Source organism: Mizuhopecten yessoensis, unplaced genomic scaffold, assembly GCF_002113885.1.
Source record: "Mizuhopecten yessoensis strain PY_sf001 unplaced genomic scaffold, ASM211388v2 scaffold716147, whole genome shotgun sequence".
Taxonomy (NCBI): Eukaryota; Metazoa; Mollusca; class Bivalvia; order Pectinida; family Pectinidae; genus Mizuhopecten; species Mizuhopecten yessoensis.
The window spans coordinates 191,441-218,534 of NW_018479971.1; the positions used below are offsets into that span (position 1 = coordinate 191,441).

Below are 27,094 nucleotides of genomic sequence, written 5' to 3' on the forward strand. Positions count from 1 at the left end.
GACGTCAATTTTGTTATTCATCGTCGGTCGACCTAATGACTACTGAAACTGGATCCTACAAAATGACAAATTTATGTGTGACAGCGCGAAAGATGGGAACTGCCTAATATATCTAGGTTAGCTTGCATATTGAGAAAATCACTTTAATTGCATTTTTTAAACGTTAACAGCATAGAATATATTAACATTACGTTATGAATTATGGTTAAACTCGGGCTTCAAAAATGTTGGGGGGAATCAACTCGGTATGAAGAGGTCTTTGCTAATGTTTTTCTCCAACATTCACATTTTATCATCTTCGTTAGCCTAAAAATCTAGTGACGTCATTTCCTTGTGACAAGTCTTGATCTATTTTATGCTTATTTCGTGATTGGTATATTGTGAATAAATAAAGCGGATTTGAGGCTCTGTCGCGAGAGCAAGACACACTGTCTGGCGGGAAATGGTGTCCTGATACTGTTTCTGAGAATGACAAGGCATTGAAACATGATTGTCATCATGTGAAAATGAGCACGACGTTAGCGATAAGTTGAACGTTTTTGTATTTCAGATTTGTTTTCTACTTTATCGTTATCGGTCGTAAGAAATAAGTGTTTGTCAGACCACGGACTTAGATAACAGTCAGACTCATATTTCACAACAAAGATGGCGTACACAGGCGATTCAAACGCCCCTATGAGAGACGCGAAGAGAGTCCAGTTCGGCATTCTCAGTCCCGACGAATGTGTATGTCCTTTATGAATATACATTTTACTGAACTGTAATAAATCTATCTATTTTTGATTGGCTAGTTTTATGACATAAATTTAATCGACACAAATAAATCGGTCATGAACAATGTGTTATGTATGCCATGCCCAATCCTGTATCCTCGGGTTACCGGTTTCCGCGCGCTATTTCGTACTCATATCGGCAGAAAACTGTTGAAATTACGGATGACTGTCATAAACATGTATTCAATCTACTAATGGAAACAAAAAACTAGCAACATAAAACTGTATTTAAAAAAAAAATCCGAACAAACAATTTTTAACAAATTTCTCCCGTCATAAGCAGCCGTCATATGTTTCCGTGTGTCTATTTTGATTTAGTGTTCAAAGAAAGATTACTTGAATACACTAAAAAGAAATTCTCTACAGTGACCTGCAAGAACAAAAGCTTCTTTTGGAATAAAAAAAAATAATCTTTGATCGTCAAACTTTTTATCAAAACATTTTTTTTAAATCTCACATTTTTAATTGATATTTCAAGATGTCAAATTGAATGAATTCATTTAATTTAATAAATTTATTTATTATATTTATTTAGTTATAATATAGAACATAGATGCATGGTTGACTTAAATTTATAAAGGGAGTTTGTCGAATGTTCACTTATTTTATATATTAAACCTATTATAAAAACAAAAAAATGGGTTCAGAGTTTATTAATAGCAGGCTGAACTGTAAAAACCGACTTTTTATTAGCGTAACTGTACTGGTAAATATGCGTTCTTGAAATACTAGATAAGTTTACAAGTAAATTGAGGAATGATGTTTTCAAACAGCTGACATCTAATAAATGATCGCAATTTCAAAAGTGTTTTAAATTTTTGTCATAAGTTATATCCAAAACAAATAAGAGAGATAAACTTTTATTTTGATATCTGTCATGATGAGCCAAATAATAACATGTTCAAGTAAATGAATTTTTGGGCTCTATTATTGACTTGTACCTAATTTCTCATATGACCAGGATTTTGAGGGAAGTGTATGAAAAATGTTAAGTGTAATTGAACTTACACATATCCTGTTTAATTAACTGGAGTTTCTGTCTTGCAGCGACGAATGTCGGTAACTGATGGAGGTATCCGATATTCAAGGATGATGGAATGTTGGCGTCCCAAGCTAAATGGATTGATGGACCCACGACAAGGAACCATGGACAGAAATGCCCATTGTCAGACTTGTGCTGGCAACATGTCTGAATGTCCAGGTCACTTTGGTCACATAGAATTGTCAAAACCAGTTTTCAATGTTGGCTTCTTCAAAAAGACGATCAAAGTGCTGAGATGTGTGTGTTTCTTCTGCTCCAAATTGTTGGTAGACCCGGTAAGACTACTTTGCTAGATAATGTTTAATACTTCCATTACTAGATAATGTTCAGATAATGTTCAATACTTCCATTACTAGATAATGTTCAATACTTCCATTACTAGATAATGTTTAATACTTCCATTACTAGATAATGTTTAATACTTCCATTACTAGATAATATTTGGATAATGTTCAATACTTCCATTACTAGATAATGTTTAATACTTCCATTACTAGATAATGTTCAGATAATGTTCAATACTTCCATTATTAGATAATGTTCAATACTTCCATTACTACTACTAGATAATGTTTAATACTTCCATTACTAGATAATGTTCAATACTTCCATTACTAGATAATGTTCAATACTTCCATTACTAGATAATGTTCAATACTTCCATTACTAGATAATGTTCAATACTTCCATTACTAGATAATGTTCAATACTTCCATTACTAGATAATGTTCAATACTTCCATTACTAGATAATGTTCAATACTTCCATTACTAGATAATGTTCAATACTTCCATTACTAGATAATGTTCAATACTTCCATTACTAGATAATGTTCAATACTTCCATTACTAGATAATGTTCAATACTTCCATTACTAGATAATGTTCAATACTTCCATTACTAGATAATGTTCAATACTTCCATTACTAGATAATGTTCAATACTTCCATTACTAGATAATGTTCAATACTTCCATTACTAGATAATGTTCAATACTTCCATTACTAGATAATGTTCAATACTTCCATTACTAGATAATGTTCAATACTTCCATTACTAGATAATGTTCAATACTTCCATTACTAGATAATGTTCAATACTTCCATTACTAGATAATGTTCAATACTTCCATTACTAGATAATGTTCAATACTTCCATTACTAGATAATGTTCAATACTTCCATTACTAGATAATGTTCAATACTTCCATTACTAGATAATGTTCAATACTTCCATTACTAGATAATGTTCAATACTTCCATTACTAGATAATGTTCAATACTTCCATTACTAGATAATGTTCAATACTTCCATTCTGATCACCTCTGCAGGTTGGGGATTGAGAAAAGAATATACCTACAGTTACCCACAGTTTATTGTAAGATGACACTAATTTTGGAACCCCCTGCAGAATTTGGGATTTTTGTCCTATAATTGGGAACACAATAGCTACCACAATAAATCTACTGTACTGCATTGCTCGGGATTTAAATTTCTCGCACCTCAGACAGGGATATCCCACGTGATACCTATACTGGATTTTTCTATATCGCCCGATCTGTCTTGTACCGTTACAGCAATATATTCATCCGCGCGGAAATTTGTTAACAGTTGTGTCACACAAGACTGTCATAGTAGGTGAATGATTACCAAACATCAAAATGATGTTCCATGATTAATCATATTCTAATGGAAAATGTGATCCTACACACTTGCGCTAACTGTGCACAACAAAATACCTGTCATCATTTGTTGACAATCGTGTTATTACGTCATCAATTATTCATTATTTAATGTATTCTCGTCTGCTCGATCGACTGTGACAGAAATATATAATGGACTTCAGAATTGGTGATACAGTACGTGTTGGACAAAATGGAAGGCACGGTAAAGTTGTGTCAATTGAAAAACCCTTGGGCACATATACTTTTTACGTTATTCATTCGTTTGATGGTGAAATTATAAGATGTGCAAGGCACGAATTAATCAAAGGTCTTGATGACCATGTTGTATTTGATGATGAACTGCTACGTCTTTTTGATCCACAAAATTCACCACCTAAAATCATGTTCACGAAAGATGCTGTCCTGCCCACAGGTCGCAGTGCTACCGCCCCACCCCCGAGACCCAGTGAAACAGCTCCACCACCCAGTGCAACTGCCCCAACCCCACGGGCTAATGCCATCCAGACCCCTTCCGGACCCAGTTTGACACTAGATGACGAGCTACATATGGATCTGCCTAAATTAAGAAGACCCCAGCCCCGTCCACCTAAAGCTTATGTAAAAAAAAGCAAACAATAGATTTATCGCTTTCACAATAGGCGACGTAGACGATTTTATAACAGAAAACGAAAATGAAAGCACTAAAAGAAAAACATCCGGACATTTAAAGTTGCTACATAGTTTTTTTACAACCAAGCGGGAAAGTCGAGAAATATCGGATATACCACATGAAGAGCTTGATCTACTTCTTACTAATTTCTTCATGAGTGTTAGGCAAAAAGATGGGTCTGAATACGAGCCAACAACTCTAAGAGGAATGTTGGGAAGTTTTGAAAGGGAACTTAAACAAAAAAAAGTACCCTGAATATCTCTACCCCAGACATAATTTTTGTGATTTTCATATTCAGGACATCAAACTGATGTAATCTAAATGGATTTGGTTTTAAAAAGTTAAATAGAAAAAAAAAGCTAAAATCTTTCATGTCACCATTATGGAAAAGTGAACGGCCCCTGCCCCACCCTGATTTTCTCTACCCCTGACTTAATTTTTGTCATTTCAGATAGAATACATCAAATTGAAGTAAACTTAAAGAAAAAGAATGGAAAAAAGTTGTCAGAATAGAAATCGTTGGAACCCTTCATTTCACCATGGGGCAGTTCATATTACCATAATGGTAATATGAACCGCGGTTCATTTCACCATTATGGTAATATGAACCGCGGTTCATTTCACCATTATGGTAATATGAACCGCGGTTCATTTCACCATGCTTCACAATACCATGCTACACCAGGCAATGACAAGTGCACAAAAAAGTAGCATTTCGTCAATGCTTTGTAACACTACTGATCATGACAACAATCTGATAGATCGAGGTCAAAACAGTCGCGTCCCATGTGTGTACCAACAATCCAACATGTGTGCTCAACAGACATCCGAAAGATCTGTGTTCACAGGAAGTGTTATCCATGGCGGTGTGTTCAATATCACAGTTAACAATCACACTAATCCAGTGGTAAATCCATCTAGTCGGGGATTCAGACGTCTAATCATAACAGACTCTGACGATGAGATGTAAGCTCCTTCAAAAACTTCGTGGCAACAAGTTTCTTTGATTCGAAGTGTGACATCACATAGGGTATATAATTATATACTCATAAATATCGGCTCGAAATTGACTATCTGCGTTATATTCTTCTTTTTATGTGCTGTTTTGATGTTGTCAGATTCCTAAAATTGTAGATAAAATTTGATCTTCACTGTGAATTACGTTTTCTTCTTTGTAAGGACGAACTACATTGTTTACGTGGAAGCATACAGAGGTGGCTTTAGAAGTGAAGAGGCCGTATTTGTTTGAGGCCCCGACGGGATACGTGTAGACAATGGCGAAATTGAATATTTTTAAGTAAAAGGTGCGAGAAAAATAATCGGTTGGGATTATGTTACAGAATCTGAGCCCTCAACTGAGTTAACCCTATCTCGCTCAGTTACAGGTAACAGATTTTATTACAGTCTGAAGTCTGAGTGCACCAGATCTGCATATTTGCCAGGAGACAAATACACAAACCTCAAGCGCACTTACACGTATGTGTTATATGCATGGAGGCACGGCTCAAACTGACATAGCTGTGACATTAAAACCTATAAAATCAAAACCAAATCCCTTCTGATTCATGACCATTCTATTGATATAAGATATTGTTATTGATATTATACATATATTATAGTCTTAAATTTTATATACTAGAAAAAAATATTTGAAGATGTTCATGCATATTGACTTGTTATTGCTATGTTACTCACTGTCTACTAAAATGTACCTTTGTTCTTAACAGACTGATCCCAAAATCAGGGATATTCTGACCAAGTCTAAGGGACAGCCAATAAAAAGAATGGCTCGTGTATACAAGCTATGTAAGAACAAACGGATCTGTGAAGGAGGAGATGAAATGGAGACAGAGTTAGGGGAGCAACAAAACCGAGAGGGGGATGAAGAAAAAACGGTATGAAAAAGAGTGTACCCAGTGGGCACATGACGTTGTAGCAACGTTGCCATAAGGTTGGTTTCTGATGTTGGGATTTGGTTGTGGTAAGGTTGTCAGTGAAAGTTTTCTAGACGTCTTTTCCGACGTTGTAAAGACGTTGTGATATAACGTATGCAACGTTGTTGTGACGTAGTTATCCTAAATCAAATTTTCCTGTTGCATAAATTTACGTACCCGGTAGTAAAGATGATTAAACAACAAAGACAAGGGTTACATACCTTGAAGTTTGTAAAAAGTGGGGGAACAGCGGAGAAAAATGGTAATATATTATATCTGATTCACTGGTCAGTCGTGGTCGGTGATGGTCAACGAACAAAGAACCGGAAGTAGAAAATCGCGCGGAAATATTTCCATTATCGAAATGTAAATGTACGTAAGTATATCTAAATACAATCGACCATGCATTTTATTATTTCTTTAATTCAAAATGAACTACGTGCAAAATAATATATTCATAGTTTTAAATAACATGCATTTTAATATTTATTTAATATGCATAGGTTGGGGTACGACCTAACCAGACGTCATAACGATGTAAGTTGCAGACGTCGGTATAACGTCTGAATAAAACGTCATCCCGACGTTAGATTAAGGTTGCCAATGTCGCGACCACAATACGACGTCCTCCCGACGTTAGATTAAGGTTGCCGACGTCGCGACCATAATACGACGACCTCCCGACGTCTATACAACGTTTTGTGCCCACTGGGTATAGTTGGCTCAAATAATACTTCCCAGTCAGTTTGGACTTTTTCCTGCCATTGGCGTTGAGACCGAAAAAATCTTAAAATATAACATTTTGGATTATTGTATAATTGTTTTAGTGCAACAAATTTACTGATAATTACCTTTTTTTAGTGAATTTAAGAAGGACTTCAGAAATCCAATGTTTTGTATGTAAAAGAATTTGGGAAACCTTTCATTTGGCTGATCTTTTCTTCTGAATTTTCATTGTGGTTAAACTAATGAAGTACTATATTTTTATTTGAACTGGGTTGAATTTTATTATGTACAGGGCCATGAAGGTTGTGGGCGCTTTCAGCCTCAGATCAAAAGAACAGGTTTGGAACTGGTGGCTGAATGGAAACAAGTAAATGAGGAGAGTCAAGAGAGAAGGATCATGCTGACGGCAGAGAGAGTTCACAAGATATTCAAGAGAATATCGGATGAGGAATGTTTGGTGATGGGAATGGAGCCCAAGTATGCTCGCCCTGACCATATGATCATCACAGTAATGCCAGTGCCACCACTCTCTGTTAGGTCAGCTGTGGTCATGTCTGGTCCAGCCAGATGTCAGGTTAGATTCGTATAAAAGTAAAGTTTGGTTCTGTCTGCCAACTCCTGCTGGCACAGATCATTTAAGAGAGGGCAAGCAGGATTTTGGCCCCAAGAGATTTCCATTGACCCTTTGCTTGTCACCTTTTCCTTACAATTTCTATTTAAGAACAATACCCTTTGTACTTTTCGTTTGTTTGAATTTCATCATATTTGACTTGTGGTTTTTAGCTCACCTGGCCCAAAGGGTGATGATATTTGGCCAGAAGCATGCTTGGATGAAGGGCTACCAAGTTTGTTCAAATAAATGACCTTCATCAATTTTCAAGGTCACAGGGGTCAAATATGTAAAAATCTTTAATCAACTACTTCTGAATAACCAAGTGGCCTAGGATGAAGATATTTGGCCAGTATCATGCTGGGATGAAGGGCTACCAAATTTGTTCAAATAACTGACCTTGACTTATATTCAAGGTCACTTGGGTCAAATATGTTTAAAAACTTTAAACAACTTCTTCTGAATAGCCGAGAGGCCTAGGGTGATGATATTTGGCCAGTAACATGTTGGTATGAAGGGCTACCAAGTTTGTTCAAATAAATGACCTTGACTTATATTCAAGGTCACTTGGGTCAAATATGTTAAAAACATTTAAACAACATCTTCTGAATAACTGAGAGGCCTAGGGTGATGTCATTTGGCCAGTAACATGCTGTGATGAAGGGCTACCATGTTTGTTCAAATAAATGACCTAAGCTTGATTTATATTTAAGGTCACAGGGGTCAAATATGTTTAAAACCTTTAAACAACTTCTTTTGAATAACCGAGAGGCCTAGGGTGATGATATTTGGCCAGAAGCATGCTTGGATAAAGGGCTACCAAGTCTGCTCAAATAAATGACCTTCATCAATTTTCAAGGTCACAGGGGTCAAATATGTAAAAATCTTTAATCAACTTCTTTTGAATTACCAAGTGGCCTAGGATTAAGATTTTTGGCCAGTACCATGCTGGGATGAAGGGCTACCAAATTTGTTCAAATAACTGACCTTGACTTATATTCAAGGTCACTGGGGTCAAATATGTTTAAAACTTTTTAAACAACTTCTTCTGAATAACTGAGAGGCCTAGGGTGATGATGTTTGGCCAGTAACATGCTGGTATGAAGGGCTACCAAGTTTGTTGAAATAAATTATCTTCGTCCATTTTCAAGATCACATGGGTCAAATATGTTAAAATCTTTAATCAACTTGTTTTGAATAACCAAGAGGCCTAGGATGATGATATTTGGCTAGTAGCATGCTGGGATGAAGGGCTACAAAGTTTGTTCAAATGAATGACCTTCATCTTTTTTCAATGTCACAGGGGTCAAATATGTTGAATACCTTCAAACAACATCTTTTCAATATCCAAAAGGCCTTGGATGATGATATTTGGTCAGTTACATGCTGGGATGAAGAGCTACAAAGTTTGTTCAAACATATGACCTTCACCCATTTTCAAGGTCACAGGGGTCAAATATGTTTAAAATCTTTATCTTTAAACAACTTCTTCTGAATACCCAAGAGGCCCAGGATAATGATATTTGGCCAGTAACATGCTGGAATGAAGGGCTACCAAGTTTGTTCAAACAAATGACCTTCGCCCATTTTCAAGGTCAAATATGTTTAAAAACTTTAAAACTATTTTTCAATAACCAAGAGGCTGAGGGTTATAATATTTGGCCTGTAGCATGCTGAAATAAAGCGCTACCAAGTTTAATAAAATGAATGACCTTGACAATTATTCAAGGTCACAATGGTCAAATATGTCTAAAACCGTTAAACAACATCTTTTCAATAACCAAAAGACCTAGGATGATGCTGTTTGGCCAGTAGCATGCTAGGATGAAGAACTACCTAGTTTGTTCAAAAGAATGACCTTGACATATATTAAACATGTCAAATATGATTAAAACCTTTAAACGACTTCTTCTCAATAAGCAAAAGGTTAAGGGTGATGATATTTGGCCATTAACATGCAGGGATTAAGGACTACCAGTTTTTTTCCAAATGAATTACCTTCACCCATATTCAAGGTCAAAGTGTGCAACATGTTCAATATATGTTTAAATCTTTAAATGACTTGTATAACTAAAAGGTCCAGGGTAATGATATTTTATCCGAAGTATGCTTGGTTGGACGACTATAAACTTTGTTCAACCTTATGTCCTTGTTCGACATTCAAGGTCACAGGCATCATATGTTTAAATCTTTTAGTAAGTTCTTATGAGTCAAACACTGATATTCTGCCTGTAGCTGTATTTTAGTCCTCTTTTAAGATTATTTGTGAGATTAATACCAGGTGAGCGATTCAGGCCCATTGGGCCTCTTGTTTTAACTAACATCTCTATACATTTACTTTTATAGACTTCTCGTCAAATGTGTAATATGCACTTTTTAGGTCACCTGAGCTTTGCCCAAGTGACCTATTCCAATCACTTTCTGTCCGTCATAGTCCGTCGTGCGTAAACTTTTTATATTTTCAACTTCTCAAGAACCAGTTGATGGAATTTTTCACAAACTTAATCAAAATCATCCTTGGTAGATGAGGCTACAGAATTGTAAAATTGGGATTCCTACCCCGACCCTATTGGCCAGGACGGGGCCCCAAAGGGAAAATTAACCAATATTTCAAATATCTTCTTCTCCAGACTCAGAGGTTCTACAGTTATTTTTCTCTGCATGGATGGAAAGATCATCAGGGGCTTTATTGAAATTGTAAATTTCAGGACCCCCGAGCTATCCGTTCTCCCTTGGGGAGGGGGTAAAGTTTACTATAGTTTATATAGGGAAACAACACTTTTGGGTATATTTTGACAATTTTTTTCTGTAGGAAATTATTCTTACTTGGTGAGAATTATCCTTGGAGGAAGATAGCTTTAAATTGTAAAATTGGGATTCCTACCCCAACCCAAAAGGCCAGGGCGGGGCCCCAAAGGGAAAATTAACCAATATTTCAAAAATCTTCTTCTCCAGACTCAGAGGTACTAGTCATTTTCTCTGCATGGATGGAAAGATCATCAGGGGCTTTATTGAAATTGTAAATTTCAGGACCCCTGAGCCATCCGTTCTCCCTTGGGGAAGGGGTAAAATTTATTATTGTTTATATAGGGAAACAACACTTTTGGGTATATTTTGATAATTTTCTGTAGGAAATTATTCTTACTTGGTGAGAATCATCTTTGGTGGATGACGGTATTACATTGTAAAATTGGAATTCCTGCCCAATCCCCAGGGGCTAGGGCGGGGCCCCAAAGGGAACATTTACCAATATTTATAATTCTTATCCTTTGATGAAATGACAAGTATTGTATTTCACTTAGTTTACATGCTGATTTCCACATCACATCTAAACAATAAAATAAAGCTACCAGTATGATATAACTCAGGTGACTGCTAAGGCCCTTGGGCCTCTTGTTTCTATAGCACTTACAAAACAGTTTTTCCCCAACTTATTTCAATCATTCTTTTTGTGACCTGACGGAAGCAAGCAGATGATTTAATTCTTAATGTGGGAGGAAGCCGGAGTATGCGGAGAAAACCTGCGTTGTCGGGCAGGTAAACGGATTTGAATCCGGTCATCTTGGTGAAGACGAGCGCGATATCCACTGCGCCACCTGACCCATCATTTACGTTACGCACAAGAACAAATATCTACTTTAGCTTTGAAAATGGCAACATTAGAGTTTATGTTTTATTGTTATCCCTCGATTAGCTGACTTCAAATATATTTTATCCTGCCTCATTCTGAAAGCAGTATTATCTCGTTCTAAATCAGTAAATATCAGAGATCAACAAAAGCTTCGCTCTTTTATTGGCTTTGCCTTTTCATATTATCTTCATAAGAAATGGATTTGAATTATCACTGTGATGATGTTCTTACTCTGGATTTCTTTGTTTCAGGATGATTTGACTCACAAGTTATTAGACATTATCAAAGCCAACAATGAGTTGAAGAGGAATGAACAGAATGAAGCTCCACCACACATCATATCAGAATACACAAAAGTGCTACAATTCCACGTGGCCACACTCACTGACAATGAGATGCCTGGCCTTCCAAAGGTAGGACTCATTTTTGTGCTTGAGATGTCTATCTGCTTTCATAATGTATGGATTCTGTCAGATATCTGTTGTAAAAGATTTTCCGAAAAAATCAGTTCGGATATTGACATGAAAGGAAAAGAGTAAAAATAAGATTAAGAATCATTATCAAAAGATTTAAAAAACAAAATAGACTTCTTTTGTTTCAAGTTAGATGGGTTGTCATGAAAGCTGGCTTTATTTATTATATGTAAAAATATATGTTTAGGCTGTACATTATAAGTCGGGCCGACCTCTGAAGTCTGTTAAACAAAGGCTGAAGGGAAAGGAAGGACGTCTCCGAGTGGACTTGATGCGGAAATGTGTGGACTTCTCTGCCAGAACTGTCATTACCCCAGATCCAAACCTCAGGATTGACCAGGTCGGGGTGCCTAGAAGTATAGCACAGAACATGACGTTTCCAGAGGTAGTCACACCCTTCAACATAGACAGGTAATTGTTCCAATAATTTTCTTGGTTGGTCCTATTCAGGCTGAATTCCTGTTTAATGCCCTTTTCTCCTTTTCCTTTTTTTTTTTTTTGGAAAAACTGTTAAAACAGAAACAAAAAGTTGGAAAATCCAATGGCAGAACACTTTCTAGCTATCTACATAGCTAGAAGTATACAGTAGAGGGTTGTGGCCATGGGTGATATTTTTGTTAAATGATTAACCCCTGGTTCGAGAATAAAATTTTGGCCATAATCCGAACACATGAAAAGCTATAGCTTTATAGGAGGTAAAATTTTGACAACAGCACACGACGCAAAATTGCAAAAAAACAAGTTTTACAACTTTACTGGGACCCAGATAATTCGGCAACCAGGAAGGTAATCTTTAATTTCAGACAGAGCTTAGGAAGAAAAAAAACTAGGTTCGGGGGTCAAATTTTGGGTTAAAAATATCAATTTTTGGCATTTTTTGGTAATTTTTGATGTGGTAACCATGGTTTTCACACAAGTGACATACATAGAAAAAAGAAGTTTATACACTTCTCAGTACTTTATATGTATTGTAAATGTAATGCAGTTTACAAATTTGTATACATGTGTTGTGTAGGGTAAATCCGCTGTGTTTACATTTTCTCGACATGTGCCTTGTTTATCAGTCGGGCCATTTCTACTGTATACTGCTACCATACTGTAGGCAATTAAGTGGGCTCTTTCAAGATGGAAAATTTTCACTAGATCTTCTGATTGCAAAACCTTCCTTCGTTCTTTTTTTTTTAAAGTAGGTGAATTATGGTGAAGGAATCCTTATACCACAAAAAAGGGTAGGAGGCACTTGTAACTCTGTAAGGGATTATTGTGTGTGTGTTTCATTGTCAATTAAGCTAGTTTGTTATGAGACATGTCCTGTGATGGAATTCTGTTATGATAATTGATGATATATTATGTCAAACATGTTTTCTGAAATGTGAATATGTACGTGTTACAACTGTACATTTTGGTCCATTTAGAAAATCAGTTTTCTTTTTACAAAGCTTAAGAATACACTTTGATTTCAAATGAAGAATATCCAGTAGTTTTGGTAGACAAGCAGAACATTTGAAGAAGAAATTCCAAATATACTCAGGAAATTATCAGGGCTGTTGGAGATTTAACGCCATGGAGTGGCAGGACACAACTCCTGGCTGAGGCATTGAAAAAGTAATGACCTCTGTTACACTTGTTTCTGTTTACAGAATGTACGAGCTTGTGCGGAGAGGGTCAAAGCAGTACCCAGGAGCCAAATATATTCTAAGAGACAATGGTGAGAAGATAAACCTAAGTTCTCACCCCAAAGCCAGTGACCTCCATCTCAAGATTGGTTACGAGGTGAGAATATTTTGTATTCGTAGCCTGTATTTCACTCCTATAAACAACATTTAAAATGTTAAATTTGTGAATTTTGAAATAAAACAAATCACATATTAAATGCATTTTCTGCGAACAACACTCATGAAATATATTTCAATGCCAATTTCATATTTAGTATACTAGCCTACAGGTGATTTTGAAAAGTTGTACTTGCAATTGCCCAACCAATATTTCATTGTAACTATTTGAAAATGTTCCCTAGCCCCTCATGTGGGGCCTAAAGAATGGTACACCCATGTGACCTGTAACAACATTTGTTTTAAACTGAAAAGATGCAGAAGTTGGAAGTGGAAAGTTATTTTTAAAATTTAACTTTCAGCATTTCTTGTTTGATTGTGCCTTTATGTGTTCTACGTGTTTTACAACATAAAAAAAAAACCTGTGACCTTCATCTTTGATCGTTATCTCTGACGTTGGTCAAGCTTCACATTTCTAAAGATCAGTTAGGGATTAAGTATAGGAGTTAGGGTCACACAACTTTGTATGGTATTGTTCCTCGATGAGTACAGAATGTTGGCTGACTTATTGTAACCTTGATGCCGGTGATCTTGCTTGAGGTCTTGATCGTAAGAATGATGCATAATCCATTAGTATCTTGTACACTCCTTTCAATTTTCAAAGCTTGTTAACCCTTTCACCACTGTAGACCATAATGGACTCCTCCAGATCAATGTATGGTAGAGTCTATCAAAGTTACCTAGGGGTGAAAGGGTTAATGCAGATTAACTATGATCTTATTTGAATTTAGGTTGAGAGACACATGCAGGATAACGACTATGTGGTGTTAAACAGACAGCCAACCCTCCACAAAATGAGTATGATGTGTCACAGGGTTAAGGTGCTGCCATGGTCAACCTTCAGATTGAATGTCAGGTAAATTATATTTTGCAATGATAAATCGGATGTTTTCTTAGTTAAATATTGCTGCTACGGTAAACTTTTTTCCAAACTTGCAAGTAAATTAATTTCTCCCACTCAAAGTTCCAAAGTGCTACTGTATTTTCTGTTGGTTTGATTCACTACAATACAAATTATAAATTAATTAATACTAACAGTAATGTCATGATTTTGGCACAGTTGGATATATGCTGAACACAATATTTTCCAAAAATAAAGATGATGGAATGGAGAGCTTTTAAGGAGGCTCCACCCTTTCACAATTAGCCAGCAGAATTCAATGAAAGTTTCACATAATGGTTATGTCACTATGTAGAGATGATTTTATGAAAATCTAAGCATTCCAATAAACTGGTGATTTTTTTGTAAAAATACCGAAAAATTGATTTGTTGTCAAATTCAACACTTTCCCATTTGTTGAGCGTGTGGCATTGTTCAAAACTATTGCAACAATAAAATAATGAAAAGAAACATTGCTAATCAACCCTACAAATATTTTATTTATCATAAAATATCTATCACATGTTACAAAAAGCGTTTTTTATTGAAATTGTATGGATAGAAGTTACTAAATACAAGCTAAAAGCAAACAGGACACATATATAGTTAATTCATACAAAAAGAGTGAAAAATTGAACCAAATACACACAAAGTCTTTATAATTAATTTATTTTACATTTTACAATAATTTTGATCCTTATGAAAGTTGTCTACATTGAAAAAAAAACGAAACTTTTTGCAGAGGTATAGAATTTATACAATGACACTTATTTTCTTTCCAATACCAAAAACGACGAAAATAATTTAAATTACTATATTTAATTGTCAATTTAATGTTCTTTTATGGAACAAAATTACTCTCAATCATGTACACTTTGGACATCATTCCATAGCCCGCTTACGCATGGTATATTAACATGTCACCATATAGGCTATCGCATGATATGCCGTTATACATGCACGCACATGCACTTGCATTTTATAGGGATCTTGATATTCTACAAACCACTATTTTCACAGAGTTATTGTAATTGCATTTGTGAACAGATTTATCTGACAGAGCGTAACTCGCTCGACAACAAAAGTCGGAGCGACCAAGAGCTTGTGAACTACTGTTAGCACATGCTACGTACAGGTGAGGTCGGTAAACAAAACACACCAGTCTACATTCCATGCGCCTCATATACAACATTCTTGAAGTCGTCTGATCGTATGTCAGTGTTTTCCCATGAGTTAATTAATGTCTTTGTATCATAAGCTTTATTTCTGAAGTACGTGTGATTACACATTTCCAAGTTAAGTCTCGATATCGAGTGTTGACATATCATCAAGCACGTGTACTATTGTTTAAACGGTGTTACTATAATTTACACTACAGTTATGGAATGTCCGATACGCAATACGGAAATGACGACGTGAAAATATGACAAGAAAAACATGTGTATTACGAAGGGCGGAAAGTCCTTAAAGCACTGTTTTGATAAAAGTACCCTGACTAAAAGTTTGCATTATTTTAGAGCATTATCATATAAGGGCTATTCGAATAGAGGACTCGAAAGTTATCACTTCTCTATATATCCACACTTAGTTTCTCTGCCTATTACCAAATGCAAATTATCAATTCTATTGTATGGGTGACGCCCCTAAACAAAACTGGAACAGCCCTAATTGGGAGAACCAATGATAGTGCAAATGTGCAGCATAGGGGAATTAAAGAGAAATGCCTCCCTCCAATGGCAATAGTGGGTCAAGGTATTGGATCATGTGAATTGCCGGCAAAATGCTTGCAGATGTCTTAATCAAAATATATGTTATTGCCTTATATGTGAATAATGTAGTGGGTTGTTTTTGTTCTTGTGCAGTGTAACCACACCCTACAATGCTGACTTTGATGGGGACGAGATGAACCTCCATTTACCACAGTCCCTGGAAACACAGGCGGAGATCTCAAACCTCGCTTTGGTCCCAAGGATGATCATCACTCCCCAGTCCAACAGGCCTGTCATGGGTATCGTACAGGACACACTGACTGCTGTCCAAAAGATGACAAAGAGAGATGTTTTCATTAACAGGGTAGGTGTCGAGAATGTCGGACAACAAAGTAAAAGTGTCTTTTAGTTCAATTGAAACTTGTGAGACTGGATTTTTTAGTTTCTCATTATATCATTATGCTTCATTTCAGGGTGAAATAATGAACCTGCTTATGTTTCTGCCAACATGGGACGGCCATATTCCTCAACCTGCTATACTCAAGCCTAAACCACTTTGGACAGGAAAGCAGCTATTCTCCCTTATCATCCCTGGCCGCGTAAACTGTATCAGGACCCACAGTACACATCCTGATGAGGAGGACTCTGGCCCATACAAATGGATTTCCCCTGGAGACACCAGGGTAACAAAGTTGGCACAGACTCTGCAGTTAGAAAGATGGCAGTATTCAGCTATGTATCTGCTTGCCTTTTCAAACCTGGGGTCCGTTGCATTGATGTGTCTTTTGAGATACATGAATCACTTTCCTGTTGTTGTTTTTTTATGGAAATTGTAAAATTTCACTGACTGTGTTACAAACCAAATAGTTAATTTGATATTCCAACAACATTCTGAATTTCAGTCTATTTTTTCCATTGAAGTGTTCTCGACTTAATTTGTACCTCTAATTTTATAGACAGAAAAAAACAGATTTATTTTTTACCTAGTTATTTTTTGAACTTCTGTAAAGTGTTTTACATTTCATTTCAATTGTTGTTTCTAGTGGCAGTACAAGGATTGATATTAAGTTGAATCAATAGGCTTTGATGGAGGTGAAGTTATGTTAACTGGTGATGGTTTTGTGTTGATTGAGGAGAATTTTGTGTTTATACGTGTTGATTGAGGAGAATTTTGTGTTGAGAGTGATCTTTGAACAATAGATCAGGATTTATGATAATTTTGTGTTGACTGAGTAGGATTTTGTGTTTATACGTGTTGATTGAGGAGAATTTTGTGTTGAGAGTGATCTTTGAACAATAGATCAGGATTTATGATAGTTTTGTGTTGACTGAGTAGGATTTTGTGTTTATACGTGTTGATTGAGGAGAATTTTGTGTTGAGAGTGATCTTTGAACAATAGATCAGGATTTATGATATTTTTGTGTTGACTGAGTAGGATTTTGTGTTTATTGGTTATGATTGAGGAGGATTTTGTGTTATTAGGTGTTGATTGAGGATGGCGTGCTGATCAGTGGGATCCTATGTAAGAAGACCCTGGGTACATCCAGCGGCTCCCTACCCCACGTTGTATTTATGGAGATGGGGTACGAGGTAGCAGGACTTATGTATGGTCACATTCAGACTGTAATTAACAACTGGCTTCTACTGGAGGGACACAGTATCGGTATTGGAGACACAATTGCTGACCCTCAGACCTATATAGACATCCAGGACACCATCAAGAGAGCCAAGGTAAACCAGGCTAAGGTCGACACCTGATTGACCCACCCCCACCACATTTAAAAAAATAAGAAATTGAATAAAAAAAATAAAAAATGCATCAGTTAATTAATGACTAGACAACGCAAGAGAATTTGATTGTTCTAAGGTTGAATTAAAAGTTGATATCATTGTTTTTGTATCTCAAGAAAGGAATCCCTTCTATTTATTCTAAAAGAATTGCAGGCTTTCACTATTTCTTGTCCTGGTAAATAGACATGGTATTGATATGAATTTTGATTAAAAGTTTTTCCTCCAATTGTTGTTAACCAAGAAGATTTAATTTGTGCTCTAGGCGGACGTGATGGACGTCATTGAGAAGGCTCACAATGATGAGTTGGAACCAACACCAGGAAACACACTGCGTCAGACTTTTGAAAACAAGGTAGGAAGAAATCTTTGCTGATGGCCTGGGCTTTTTCAAAATCACTTTTAATAAAACATTTTAAAAAATTGCTATACAAAATTGTATTGGTAGGAAAATAGCTATTAAAATTTAAGTTTATCATTTTTTAGGAAACTGTTGTATCAATCTATTTCAACATTTAAAATTTAAAGTTTAGCAGATTGATGATGTTTTGAAATTAATTCATAACAATTGCTTTAATTCTTACTTTTGTGGTAGATCTCATTCTAGATAATGTTGTTGAACTGTTGAATATTTCTACTCAGGTGAATCGTATCTTGAACAATGCTCGTGACAAAACTGGAGGAAAAGCCCAGAAGTCCTTATCAGATTTCAACAACTTCAAAGCTATGGTGGTGGCAGGATCCAATGGGTCCAAGATTAACACCTCCCAGGTAACAGATCACACTTTTATCTGAGCAAGGCAAAAGTTTTGTGAAAAGATGCTATATAACAACAGGCGTGTCAATAACAAACCTGTTATTTTTCACAGTTTTCTCAACGTGTGTGCAATGATAGTTTGCTATCCCATAACTTACCCTAGGCCTGCCAGTGTAAGGTAATTCAGGTATATACTGGGGGTAATGACATCTGAAATAGTTTCAAACTATCTGTTTCAAAACAAATAAAAAAAATTACAAGATGTTTTCCTGAACATGGCTGTCTTAATGCCAGGGGGAATTTTTCTGAATTTAAACAATTTTTTATTGATGAAAAATTAAATGAAAGGTTATATCAAAATTAATCAAGGTGTTAAATCACTATTAAATGAAGCATCTTTGCCTAGGATTTTTTTTTTATTATTCTCTGTTGCTTCAGGTCATTGCCTGTGTGGGGCAACAATACGTTGAAGGTAAACGTATTCCGTTTGGTTTTCGACATCGAACACTGCCTCATTTCATCAAATATGATTATGGTCCTGAGTCAAGAGGGTTTGTGGAGAATTCCTATCATGCTGGTCTGACGCCATCTGAGTTCTTTTTCCACGCCATGGGAGGTCGAGAAGGACTTATTGATACTGTTGTGAAAACTGCTGAGACTGGTACTTACACAATTTGTGAAAGATTACAATTTTAAAGATAAAAATTTGAACTTATCTATAAAGACTTCTTCAGGAAATTAGACATTAGAAAAAGAATCAAATTGGTTTTAGACATTGACATTTAACTGTTAAAGTATGTTGAGGAGTAAATGAACCTTGGAACAGTAATTCCTGTAGAAATATGATCATTGGGAAATGGCTATAAACTTCCCTTTAAGAAGTTTAGGCCACCACCTATGCTGATATTACTACTATTTAGGGAGATAAATATATGTTACAACGCAATGTTCAAAGTCTATCACAATTGCAAGACATCTTCAAATCTCTGAAGATGCATCCTAGTCATTCTTCAATAAATAGAAAAGCCAGATTAAAAAGTTTGTCATTCAATATCATAAAGATTGGTATTGGTATAAATATATTATTACATGTCATGCTTTTATGTGAAGGGTTCATTCAGCGACGTCTGTTCAAGGCTATGGAGAATGTGATGGTAAAGTACGATGGTACAATCAGAAACCAGGTAGAACAGTTGGTCCAGTTGACGTATGGGGAGGACGGACTTGACGGTGTCTGGGTCGAGTTCCAGGCGCTCCCAACACTCAAACCTTCACACAAATCCTTTGAGAAAAAGTTCAAGTTTGATGCTTCAAGTGAGAGGTAATATTTATGTCTTTTTGACTGAAACGGATTTTTTTTTTGGAAAAGTGTATCTTGACTGCAATTTAGTGTGAAATTTAATAGTTATATTTGCTTCATGATGATATACATTTTCTGAAAATTTTGTGATAGAATTTATGGTCAAACACTCCATTTTTTTTCTGAAAGTGCATTTAACTGTTGATAAGTAGTGCAATACCTTTTTTCCTCACAAATAAGATACTATTATTTACAAGATTATGATTTTATAAGCAGTTTATTTGAGAGGGTTTCATTATGTGATAAAATATCATAAATAATGTGAAATATAAGTGTTTTAAGCGGTTTAAAGAGGTAGTGTGTAAAAGCTTTTTTAAGACATGACATGTGTTGATGGTTTATAGGGATTATGTGAGAGCACGTTTTAAAACAGTACTGTATGTTAGGGAAATAACTTAAAATACTTAGGCCACAGAACACGTCTGTTATCATCAAATTTATGACTCTTGTACTTTTTAATCGTGAAATTGGAGCACAGGTCAAAAACCAACACTTTTACAAGTTGATATAAGTAATTACAAAATTAATAGAATGTTGCTCTATCAAGTATTTCTAAGGGGAAAAAAAAACTTTTCTCTGATGCACTGACTTTCTGATACCTCTAATGCACAGTTGTTCATACTGTAGGACAATTTCACACCATTAAAGCGTTGAGAGAAAAAACTGAAGCCAAATAACGCAACAAGCATAAAGTAACTTTTCAAGGATTTCCTGTGTTAAATAACAGCGGTGTTCTTAACTTGGTATATAAGAAAATAATTCTTTGCTCATTGGTTTCTGATTTTTAGTCAAGGTTTAAACATGGGAAGATATTCTAGAGGTTAAATACCATCCTCAGAGTATGCAAACAAAGGTTGTCTTTCTTTTCTTAAGCCACACATGTATGGTATTGGTTCAGTCCCAGCATTTAAATACGTTGGGTTCATTGTAGAAACATGCGGAAGTGTCTGACGGAGGACATCATTAAGGAGCTAATTGGTGATGCCACTGCCATATCTGAGCTGGAGAAGGAATGGGATCAGCTGAAAGAAGATCGTGATGTGCTGCGAAAGATCTTCCCCATGGGTGACAGCAAGGTGGTCCTGCCCTGTAATCTAACAAGACTCGTCTGGAATGCACAGAAACGCTTCAGGATCAACAAGCGTAAACCTACAGAACTCCATCCAGTTAAAATCGTGACAGGTTTGTATAAATACCTATACACAGAGTTAGCTTTGAATTTATCTTTTTGTCGGTCGCACAATGATATTGTCTCACCTATACACATTGCATGATTTTACCATTTTATTTTCAAATAAATGTGTTATCTATTTTACCTCGGCGTGACTGAATTTATCTAGAGTTTGGTATCTGTGTTATCTGGACATGACTGAATTTATCTATGTTGCTTTCACTTTTAAATCATCAAGTGAACCCTGTAACATTTCTGTCCTTTATGTCCAGGTGATTACATAGGGCTTGTTCGTTTATGCGGAACAACTGGTTTGCCTGTTTTAAAATTTAACAATTTCATGTATAAATTCTTACGGACCTGCAAGTGTTTATGCAGGCCTTACAAGACTTTTTCAAGACCCGTCTGAAAGCAGCATCAGATTACTAGATCTGACCTTAGGCAAAATAAAATTAATAACTTGGTTCTCAGGCCAATTTTTTTTCAAAAGAGATGCAGCAGGAAGGTATTTTTTTTCCTCTTTTACATTGAAAAACGAGACAAGGGCGAGTTTTTATTTATTGTGTAGTTTGTAAAACGTTCATTGTTGGCATTACCTTGTCTTTTTATAGTTGTATAGAGACCCGTCATTGAGCAAGCCTACGAAAATCCCCCCCGATGCTCCAGACGAGAATCTTGAACCCCCATTACTTATTTGTACCAAAGTGAGCGCCATTTGTACACAAGACTAATAAGTCATGATCATTTTAACGCTTTCAATACTTATCTTTATTCAAACGTTTTCGGGACTTGGGTGACTAACGAGTAATAATGACATTCGGACCATTTTCCGGATTTTTTTAAAGACGGCGGCTGGCGCATTCACATTTTTTTTTATTATTACTTTCACGATAAAATCGGCAATGCGGTGCCCTAAAATGAAATGCGCGGGCCTGAGAACCAAGTAATCAATTTGTTTTGGCCTTATTCAATAAATGAACAACTGTGGTCTGACCGGTTCAACTGTTTAAACGAAAATAGACCTAGTCACCTGAAAAAATCTGCTAATATGTCCTGTAAAAAATTGTCCAAACAATCGGTACAATTTCCATTGTGAAACCATGATAACCCTGGTATTGTTAAATGACCTGTGTATTTGATTCTACTTGAAACGTGCCAAGATAAAGGCTGGTAGTGGTGTGATGTGCTGATATTTAGAAAATAATTGTAATCACTGTGAAGCACTTTTTAAAAGTAGATCCCAAATGTTATTAATTTAAAATAAGGAATAATAAATGATATATATTGTAACATTTTTGGAACCCCTGGAACTTGGTTGGTTTTTGTCTTAATTTTACATGAAACTGCATCAAGCTACACTTTTATCAACCTTTAAAAATCGTATCAGCTTTAATCAAATCTACATCAGGTGCACTGTTTTTTGTGTAATAGGTGTTGCTGACTTGTGCAAACGGTTGATCACTGTCCCTGGAGCTGACAGACTCAGTGTGCAGGCCAATTACAATGCCACCATTCTGATCAAGTGTCTGGTGCGGTCCACCCTATGTGCCAAGCGAGTGACAGAAGAGTTCAGACTTAGCTCTGAGGCATTTGAGTGGCTGCTTGGTGAAATTGAGACGCGCTTTCAACAGGCTCATGTATGTATCTTATTCTCAAACTTGCTGTTTTCCAATATGTTTATATTTGAATGTACCATAGTGTCTCTACTTTCCCAGCCAAAAGTGGCGGGATGGTGAATTGACTGGACTTGTGAACGTAGTAAAATGAATTGATGAGAAAATATGAATATAATTGACAAAAGTTTATTTCATTTTCTGACATTTTATAACATCCTGATTATTCTTGGTATTGCCATACTGCTTTTGATGATAATGAAAGGGTTGCTTTGTTTTTAAAAGCGTTCTGCAGATGAAACAGTGCAGGACGGCCCCCTTTATTTTCAGGAGAAAAAACTTTAATTAGCAATGCCAGAAATATCATCAATATGTTCCTCTGTTTACAATGCCATATCATTGTAGCAGAATTTGCTTTTCTTTTCTTGCTTTCTTTTCTTGCTTTTTTGGTGCCCTAGGTACAACCAGGAGAGATGGTCGGAGCGTTGGCTGCCCAGTCGCTCGGAGAACTTGCCACACAGATGACACTCAACACTTTCCATTACGCCGGAGTATCTGCCAAGAATGTAACTGTAGGTGTGCCTCGTCTCAAGGAGATCATCAACATCTCTAAGAAACCAAAGACTCCTTCCCTTACTGTGCACTTGACTGGCCAGGGAGCAAGAGAAGCAGAGAAGGCCAAGGTTTGTTTAATTGAAATGGCATTTTATAATCATTTTATTGGATCTATGGCTCATTTTAAGTGATATCTTTCACCAGGTGAATGATTGCGCTTGGGTATCTTTTTGCTGGATTGTATTGCACTGCTCATACTAGCAGAAAAATATGACATCCAGTGCTGTTGTTGCCAAATAATGGCACACATATTATACATATTTTTATTGTGATATCAAAGCAGGCATGCATGCAATAACAGAATCTCATAGAATATACTTGTCGGCCTCACTCTTTCAGATATAATCGACTATAAAATTGCATTTGCTTACAGCGTGTAGTCCTATAATTCTGAACCAAATTGCAGATAAATAATGCAATCCTGGTCAGTGCTATAGGACTACAACGATGAACAATATGCACTTTATTACTTTACATTTTTCATTGATTTTTAAACTTAAGGTATTAAGATTGTGTCGCCATTTCTAAGTAGAATTTATTCAAATTTTGTAGTTATATTGCTTTGAAGTAAAGAAAATGTTCTGCCACAAAAAAAATATAGGTTGTCAGAATTTTAAGGATTTTAAATGGAAATTTATGTAAAAAGGAGTGAATTTTGCAAAATAATGTCAATAAAAATGATACTAACATAGATTAGTATTGCATTAATGTATATCAATTTCATAAAGGCTGAAATTGTGTAAAATTAATTATCTATTAACGATTAAAAATTGACATTTTATAATAAAACCATATACACAGTAAGTGCATGCAAGAGTTATCGTTCTTGAAAAACTTCACAGTAGTGAAATTGGTAGCCGGTTTCCTGAAGTACAGAAAAATGGACACATGTGACTCATTGATTAAAAAACAACTGAATTAATGCCGGGATTGCTTTGCAATACTTTAATATTGAAATAACACACTGTTCTGTCAATAATGAGCATACAATATTCATCAGTTTAATATTAAACATTAGAATATGTGGAAATTGTGATACTGTCTCCCTACATTGGATTTTCAACTAGGGATGTACTTCCTATTTCCGTTTAGCAATACACTCCTATGACCTTAAATGACATTCATGATTTGTAATAATGAACAGATGAATTGATGAATGTTGAATAGAAATTGCATACAGTATATAGGGCTGTAAGAGCCCCTGTCCTTCTTCCCTCCTCTTAAGGGAAACAGCCAGTATCATCCAACAGTGTCCTGTAATATGATTCCGGTGTCACAATTGTAATCAGTTGTAATCATATCAGTTATGGTCTCAACTCAAAAAATGAACTTTAATAGATTTAATTGCATAGCTGAGCAATTGTATATATATCTGAATAAATAAACTCTTTGTTTTATATATGTAATAATATTTTGACAGTATAAGTAACTAACTGTCTGTTATACAGGATGTACTGTGTAGGCTGGAACACACGACTTTGAGAAAGGTCACAGCAAACACAGCCATTTATTATGACCCGGACCCACAGAACACAGTCATATCCGAGGACCAGGAATGGGTCAATGTGTATTATGAAATGCCGGACTTTGATGTGTCCAGGATTTCACCCTGGCTGCTCCGAATGGAGCTGGACAGAAAGAGGATGACTGACAAAAAACTTACCATGGAGCAAATTTCTGCAAAAATCACTGCAGGTGAATCTTCATTTACACCTGTTCAAGATTGAAAGCTTTAAAGTATTCAGCAAAGATAAAAAATTATAATTAATTGATCAAAGTAAAATTGCAAAAAGCCAATTTAATACATTTTATCAAAAAAATAAAAAATACAAGTTTTTAACCCTAGGCTGCTACGTATATGCACGACATATGCCGTTCTGAAAAGTTGGGTTGTCAGTGCTACGCACGACATATGCCGTTCTAAAAAGTTGGGTCGTCAGTGCTACGCACGGCATATGCCGTTCTGAAAAGTTGGGTCGTCAGTGCTACGCACGACATATGCCGTTCTGAAAAGTTGGGTCGTCATTGCTACACACGGCATATGCCGTTTCTCGGTCTGTAGGTTTTGATCAGTAAACAGGAAGGGTGAAAGCTGATTGTTGCTATATACCAAACCCGAACGTGTATAGTAAGTAGAAGGCTTCTGATAGGTTGTTTTGTCATTACTTTCGATATTCCTGGCAGTGTACCCTAGTAATAACCAAAGGTGTACGAGAGAATTTCAAAAACAATGACGAATGTCATAAAAATGGCGGCCGTGTAGATAGAAGCGATAAATATGATGGTAAACATTTATTCTCCAGCATCACCTACGATGATAATAAAAGTTGTGAAGGGTTTGACATGGTTGATGTGGAAATACATGTGGTGTAACATAATATGTAACTTTCCAATGAACGGCTTTGTGCCCTACGCAAACAGGAAAATATCGGCGGACCGAGGCGCACATGTCGTCTGCAGGTGAGGCCGAATTGAACATTGACATTGATACGTTTTGAGCCGATTGATTTATTCAAAATATTCATCGATGATTTAATCATAAACTAGACTGTAGCTGAGATATATGTATATGCCGACTGTGACAGTAAATATATTGAATGACGACCTGAAACCTGTAGCAAATCGCATGCAATTCTTGATGAAATACCTGACCTTTTTACCCGAGAATTTTCCGTGTAAATGAACGGCGTCTTATGTTAAAAATGAAGTTTATAATCTCTGTTATCATTTGCCAATCACATTTGCTGAAAGAAATAATTTTAAAATGATCTTTCTGGTGCTTAAATCCGACTAAGTAAGGGTGAAGATAAAAATGTTAATTATAAAATAAGATTTCTTTCCTCTGGTTTCACTTCCTGTTTGCATGATTTTTGCGGTGTGGCCATATATGACATTGTGTTGGAGAATTGTTCGATAATAACTATTATAATATAGATGTATGAATATTGAACCATTGATTTGTGAGATATTTGATGTAATTCGGATCAATGAATTTACAGGTTTTGGAGATGATCTTAACTGCATCTTCAATGATGACAATGCAGAGAAATTGGTGCTACGAATCCGAATCAAGAATTCAGATGAAAGCGAAATGCAAAGTGTAAGTGAAAAGAAAGGTAGAATACATGGGGAGCATTGAGGTCTGCAAATGTCTCCAAAGTGGCAAAGCTAATCTCATACCAGATGTTCGGCTCAGACAAATTGGAGAGATTTGACTTGTTTTAATAGATTAGAAATATAGAAAGTGAATTTCTAACTTTCACTGAATGAAGCATGATGCATTTCTACTAGCAAGTTTGAAAATCAGTAAAATCATTTCATATAGATTTAAAATTATTACTGAATGTCAGTTCAAAATTGTAACTTTTTGATCTGATTTTGGAAGCTTTTTGTAAGATTGTGTGCTAAGATCTTGCTTCAACCTTGTAGGATGAGGAAATCGTGGACAAGATGGAAGATGATGTTTTCCTCCGATGTATCGAGTCCAACCTGCTGTCTGACATGACCTTACAAGGAATTGAGACCATTGCTAAGGTATCCAATCAACCGTTGGCTAAAAATAATTTCTTCATTCTTTTAATAAAAGTTTTTTGTCCAAAAAAAATAATTAAAAAATGATTGAAAACCTGGTAAAAATGTTATGATTTGCTTTCTTTTAAAAACTTCCTCAATATATTTCCCTGCCATCCTGTTATGAGAGAGGTTTATGTAATCCTACATTTCTCTGTCTGTTAGTTTCACACTTGTTGATGGGTTTGTAAGTCTCCTGTGTAAAATTTCTCATGTTGGATATTTGATGAACTCACTAGGGAATAGTTTTAGGGAAGTTTCCTCGCAAAGGGGGT

The 27,094-nt window shown here is 35.8% G+C and overlaps 2 protein-coding genes across 3 annotated transcripts; both read left to right on the forward strand.

Annotated features, from left to right (window-relative positions):
• Positions 1-411: 411 nt before the first annotated feature.
• Positions 412-22,780, forward strand: LOC110441842 (DNA-directed RNA polymerase II subunit RPB1-like). Of its 2 annotated transcripts, XM_021485109.1 has the most exons (17): positions 412-726; positions 1,821-2,090; positions 5,877-6,044; positions 7,102-7,383; positions 11,302-11,463; positions 11,711-11,934; positions 13,164-13,296; positions 14,087-14,211; positions 16,098-16,308; positions 16,418-16,627; positions 17,428-17,676; positions 17,999-18,088; positions 18,376-18,504; positions 18,929-19,151; positions 19,601-19,811; positions 20,782-21,032; positions 22,453-22,780. In XM_021485109.1, exons 1-17 carry the CDS (start codon positions 646-648, stop codon positions 22,755-22,757), a joined length of 3,324 nt encoding a protein of 1,107 aa, XP_021340784.1. In that variant the 5' UTR covers positions 412-645; the 3' UTR covers positions 22,758-22,780. The 2 variants fall into 2 exon arrangements, with proteins under 2 accessions (XP_021340784.1, XP_021340786.1); XM_021485111.1 differs by lacking the exons at positions 20,782-21,032; positions 22,453-22,780 and having other exon boundaries at positions 19,627-19,805.
• Positions 22,781-23,087: 307 nt separating this feature from the next.
• Positions 23,088-26,783, forward strand: LOC110441845 (DNA-directed RNA polymerase II subunit RPB1-like; the record flags this gene model as incomplete). Its single annotated transcript, XM_021485114.1, has 4 exons — positions 23,088-23,317; positions 24,698-24,944; positions 26,249-26,349; positions 26,679-26,783. Coding segments are annotated over exons 1-4 (663 nt in total), but the record flags the coding sequence as incomplete, so codon positions are not given.
• Between the last annotated feature and the right edge of the window lie 311 nt (positions 26,784-27,094).

Bases quoted from the DNA above. Each gene is read 5' to 3' on its own strand.
- LOC110441842 (XM_021485109.1), top strand. From the start codon at position 646: ATGGCGTACACAGGCGATTCAAACGCCCCTATGAGAGACGCGAAGAGA. The intron at 14,212-16,097 runs GTAAATTATATT...GTTCTTGTGCAG, and splicing joins ACCTTCAGATTGAATGTCAG to TGTAACCACACCCTACAATG. The intron at 19,812-20,781 runs GTAATATTTATG...GGTTCATTGTAG, and splicing joins TTTGATGCTTCAAGTGAGAG to AAACATGCGGAAGTGTCTGA.